A 5,000-nucleotide genomic window follows, 5' to 3' on the forward strand; every position below is an offset into this window, starting at 1 on the left:
TCACCACTGGCACCCCTCTCTCTCTCTTCTACTCCCTCTCTCTCTCTCTCTCTCTCTGTCTCTCTTTCTCTGTCTCTCCCTCTGTCTCTCTCTTTCTCTCTCCCTCTTCCCCCCCTCTTTCTCTCTTCCTCTCTCTCCCTCATTCTTCCTTCCCCTCTATCATTCTAAATTTCTCTCTCCCTCTTTCTCCCTCTCCCTTACACCTCACTCTCCTTCTCTCTCACTCTTTCTCTCTCTCTTCTACTCCTTCTCTCTCTCTCTCTCTCTCTCTCCCTCTCATCCTCACTGACACACTACTGCCACCTAGAGTTGAGAGTTCCTCCCTCATCTCTTAGCATTAGCATTAGCAGTAGCATCCCAGGCTAACTAACCAGCCCTCACCAGCCGGGCAGCAGCGTGATGCATGGTGAGCGTTTGGAGGCCCGTGTGTGCCTCCTGTCTGGCTAATGGACGTGTCCCTGTTCCCCTCTCCTCCTGTCCCAGCGCTGTGCAGCCGGCCCTGCCAGCATGGGGGGACCTGCGTGGGCAGAGACACCTGCTCCTGCCCGTACGGCTTCGTGGGGCCCAGATGTGAAACCAGTGAGTCCCCTCGTCAATCCACGCACTGCGGCAGCCATTCAATCTTTGAGGAAAACAGTGTGTTTGTTTGTCTTGTAAATAAATAAAGCATGTGAGGGTGTGTGTGTCTCTCTCTGTGTGTGTGTGTGTGTGTGTGTGGTGTGTGTGTGTGTGTGTGTGTGTGTGTGTGTGTGTGAGAGAGCGAAAGAGAGAGAGAGAGAGAGAGAGAGAGGGAGAGTATGTGTGCATGTTTATGAACTATGTTATGTTTCCAGTGGCCAATAATTATTGGGTTTTGCCTGGTCAGAATGTCCGATAATAATGCTCAAACACAAAATCTAACCTCTTCCTACTACGCAGACAACGTGGGGAAAACGTGGGGGGATTTTAGCCAATCACATTTCATTCTCCGTGAATCTTCAGTCTGAGCTCCGCCCTCCAAAGCCTTCACCAGGTCCGCAGTAGTGGCAGTGATTAGAATAGAATAGAATAGAATAGAATAGATCTCATTTTGACTTTGCAATCTATTGGGACCATCAGGAGCAGTTCTGTTCGCCCAAAACCTGTTTTGCTGATGTTGACAAATAAACGATTTACAGGGGTTATCTCGTCTCGAAATGCCATTGTTTTGATAATAACCTTGTGTACTTGTAGACTATAACTTGCAGCATGGGTTATGCAATAGGCCTATGGTTTCACAACGATCTAGTTAGAAACGGTAAACAACGATCTAGTTAGAAACAGTAAACAACGATCTAGTTAGAAACGGTAAACAACGATCTAGTTAGAAACGGTAAACAATGATCTAGTTAGAAACAGTAAACAATTTCTGTCGTCCTTTTCGGCTTAGAATACTTGAAAAGTGAACGTTTAAAGGCTATAACGACTTCCCCACTAACACTTTAGATTCTTTCTTTAGTTCTATGTCTTTAGTTCTTTAGTTCTTTAGTTTCATGTCTTTAGTTCTTTAGTTTCATGTCGATGGATGCTAAGCAGGACAGTTTGCATGACGTTAGAATAATGTATGGCCAAGCACGATCGAGCTGCAAAGGTGCAATAGCAGCATATGGCAGAGGGGGGGGGGGGGGGGGGATTTGAGCATCTCTTCATGTATGACATCACAGTTAAACTGATCTGACAATGTTGTCATTCTTTTGACAGCGTAGGTGAACATCATACGGGGATCACATTAGATTTGCGTTTCTAGCATAGATTGTTATTTAAACAGGCACTGGTTTTAAGTTTAAAATTTGTCCGGGAAAGCAAATTCTTTTACGGACAGTTGGCCAGCGAGACAAAAGTGTAGCGTAAACCCTGGTGTGTGTTGTGTGTGTGTGTGTGTGAGTGTGAGTGTGTGTGTGTGTCGCTCTGTGTGTGTGTGTGTGTGTGTGTGTGTGTGTGAGTGTGTGTGTGTGTGAGTGTGTGTGTGTGTGTGTGTGGTGTGTGTGTGTCCTCCATCTCACCTCTCCGTCTCTCTGTGTTTCAGTGGTGTGTAACCGCCACTGTCATAACGGTGGGGAGTGTGTGTCACCAGACGAGTGCCTCTGCATGCCTGGATGGACAGGACCCTCCTGTGAGACGGGTAGGTAGAGCGTGTCGCTGTGTGTGTGTGTGTGTGTGTGGGGTGTGTGAGTGTGTGGGTGTGGGTGTGTGTGTGTGTGTGTGTGTGTGTGTTTGGCCCTGTTTATGTGTATGTTTGTGTGTCTCTCTGTGTGTTTGTCCCTGTGTGTGTGTGGCATATCGCTAAGTGTGTGCATCTCACTGTGTGTGTGTGTGTGTCTGTCTGTGTCTGTCTGTGTGTGTAAGTTGTGTGTGTGTGTGTGTGTGTGTGTGAGAGAGTGAGAGAGCCTCCCTGTGTTTGTGTGTGTGTGTAAGTTGTGTGTGTGTGTGTGTGTGTGTGTGTGAGTTGTGAGTTGTGTGTGTGTGTACAAGTGACTCCCGTGGGGACTAATCTCTGCCTGTGAATCCATCAGGAGAGCTGTTTGTCAGCGCCTCGCCTGGCAGATGCAGAGCTTTAGTCACTGAGGGCTTTGGGGTTTTGTGTCTCCACCACTCGCAGTTGATATTTTCACTGGATGACTGAGTGTGACAGGAAGCATTAACCTTGGAGATGTTTACCTGCTTTTGCTGATGGCCAATCAGCCAAATTAAATAAATATGTGCAGGTGCTATGAAAGTGCTGTGGAAGTATCTTGATGAACATAAATCCATCTAGCGCTAAAGGAGAGCCAATCAAGGACAGGGGATAAGTACCTCAACATAACAGCTACTTCAAGGGAACCGGGCCTTTATTGTGTGCCTTAATATGGCATAGTAACATTAAAGGTGTTGTCCTTGATTAGTGATTTTGTGTGCCATAGTACAGTACCTCTGCATATGGCATAGTAACATTAAAGGTGTACTCCTTGATTAGTGATTTTGTGTGCCATAATACAGTACCTCTGCATATGGCATAGTAACATTAAAGGCGTAGTCCTTGATTAGTGATTTTGTGTGCCATAGTACAGTACCTCTGCATATGGCATAGTAACATTAAAGGTGTACTCCTTGATTAGTGATTTTGTGTGCCATAATACAGTACCTCTGCATATGGCATAGTAACATTAAAGGTGTATTCCTTGATTAGTGATTTTGTGTGCCATAATACAGTACCTCTGCATATGGCATAGTTATATTAAAGGCGTAGTCCTTGATTAGTGATTTTGTGTGCCATAATACAGTACTTCTGCATATGGCATAGTAACATTAAAGGTGTATTCCTTGATTAGTGATTTTGTGTGCCATAATACAGTACCTCTGCATATGGCATAGTAACATTAAAGGTGTACTCCTTGATTAGTGTTTTTGTGTGCCATAATAGAGTACCTCTGCATATGGCAAAGTTACATTAAAGGTGTACTCCTTATTTGGCTTGTTTTTCTCTCCCCCAGCCTTGTGTGACCCGGTGTGTCTAAACGGAGGCACCTGTCTCCGCCCCAACACCTGCAGCTGTCCCCACGGCTTCTACGGCTCCCAGTGTCAGAACGGTAACCATGACGCCGTCACAGTCACCGTCACCGCCACCATTTATCCACGTGCACTTTTCTGCAGCGCTCACCTGGCCATTGCCCTTGCAGTCAGCTGTGCACCTTAGATTGGATGGGGCCTCTTATGTTTAATGGACCTATTATACTGTTGAGGGAGAAATCATGTGGATTGGCAGCAGGCCCCCTGGAGCAGCGTTTGATCAGGGCGGAGATCCATCACATGCCTGGCAACACTCCAAACTGTCCAATCACGTCTCCCTCTCACTCTCCCTCTCTCGCCCCCATTCATCTGTCTAACTGAGTGTGTCCCCGCCTTTCAAAGGAGAAAATGATGCAGTTGCCATCATCCAACATCTTACTTTCACTTTCTTCTCCTTTGCCCGGTCCGTTCGTCGGCTCCACTCCTGCCGGGGATAGCCTTAGGCCCTTTTGTTCTTCAGGCTTCCAGAATTGAGAAAAATTCAATGTAAAACTTTTATAGCATTATTACATCCTTTTCGAACATGCAGATGGGCTCAGGGTTTGTATGAAGTTTGAGACTAGTAATGTATAGTTACGTATAGTATGTACTGACTTTTACAAGTGCTTACTAGTTTATATGAAGTAGGACCCCCTTTTCCTCTCTCTCTCTCTCTCTCTTCATCTGTTGTTTTGTTCTGTTGCTTTGTTGTTGTTGTCTTGACGCTGTGGCAGCCGTCTGCAACCCACCCTGTAAGAACGGCGGCCGCTGCATACGCAAGAACGTCTGCACTTGTCTGGAGGGATACACTGGAAATATCTGTGAGAAGAGTGAGTATCCCATATGCATCCTCACCAAGCATCCTGCTCTCTGTGTGTGTGTGTGTGTGTGTGTGTGTGTGTGTGTGTGTGTGTGTGTGTGTGAGAGCACTCCCCACGCTGCACAGCATATGGAAGAGGAAATGAAGACATATGGGCGCTTTATATTGAGTGGTGTGTGTGTGTGTGTGTGTGTGTGTGTGTGTATGGCGGTGATGGATGTAGCGTAGGAGAGGCCCATCTTTGAAATCCCGCTCTCTGCTGGGGGGGGGGGGGGGGGGGGGGGGGTGCACATATGGCAGTCGCACACAGGAAGTGAGCGGAGATGTCGCTGAAAGGAGGAGGAGGAGGAGGAGGAGGGGCAGGGGATTACTTAACGTGGCACTGTGTCACATGTCAGAGGCTGCAGCCCCAAGCTTTAATGGGGACTGTCAGGGAGGGTCCACCCACGCTTCTGAAAGTTTTATAGCAATATGATGAAGTTCCACATCGCGCGCACACACACACACACACACACACACACACACACACACACACACACACACACACCCGCACCACAACCCCCAGGATAGTTCAGCAGTTGAAGAAACGTTAAACTCGATGAAAAGGAAGCTATGACTGAAGAGCTCTTGAGAAACG

At 47.1% G+C, this 5,000-nt stretch overlaps 1 protein-coding gene across 1 annotated transcript in view; it reads left to right on the forward strand.

The window, feature by feature from the left end:
• si:ch211-246m6.5 (von Willebrand factor D and EGF domain-containing protein) overlaps positions 1-5,000 on the forward strand; it is a 23,791-nt gene that overhangs the window by 11,149 nt on the left and 7,642 nt on the right. Inside the window, exons 5-8 of the mRNA XM_031559038.2 lie at positions 484-579; positions 2,045-2,140; positions 3,489-3,584; positions 4,278-4,373. Of these exons, the coding sequence (XP_031414898.2) occupies positions 484-579; positions 2,045-2,140; positions 3,489-3,584; positions 4,278-4,373 (384 nt within the window). The remainder of the gene's footprint in view (positions 1-483; positions 580-2,044; positions 2,141-3,488; positions 3,585-4,277; positions 4,374-5,000) is intronic.

The sequence above is a fragment of the Clupea harengus genome, chromosome 21 (assembly GCF_900700415.2).
Source record: "Clupea harengus chromosome 21, Ch_v2.0.2, whole genome shotgun sequence".
NCBI classification, from domain to species: Eukaryota; Metazoa; Chordata; class Actinopteri; order Clupeiformes; family Clupeidae; genus Clupea; species Clupea harengus.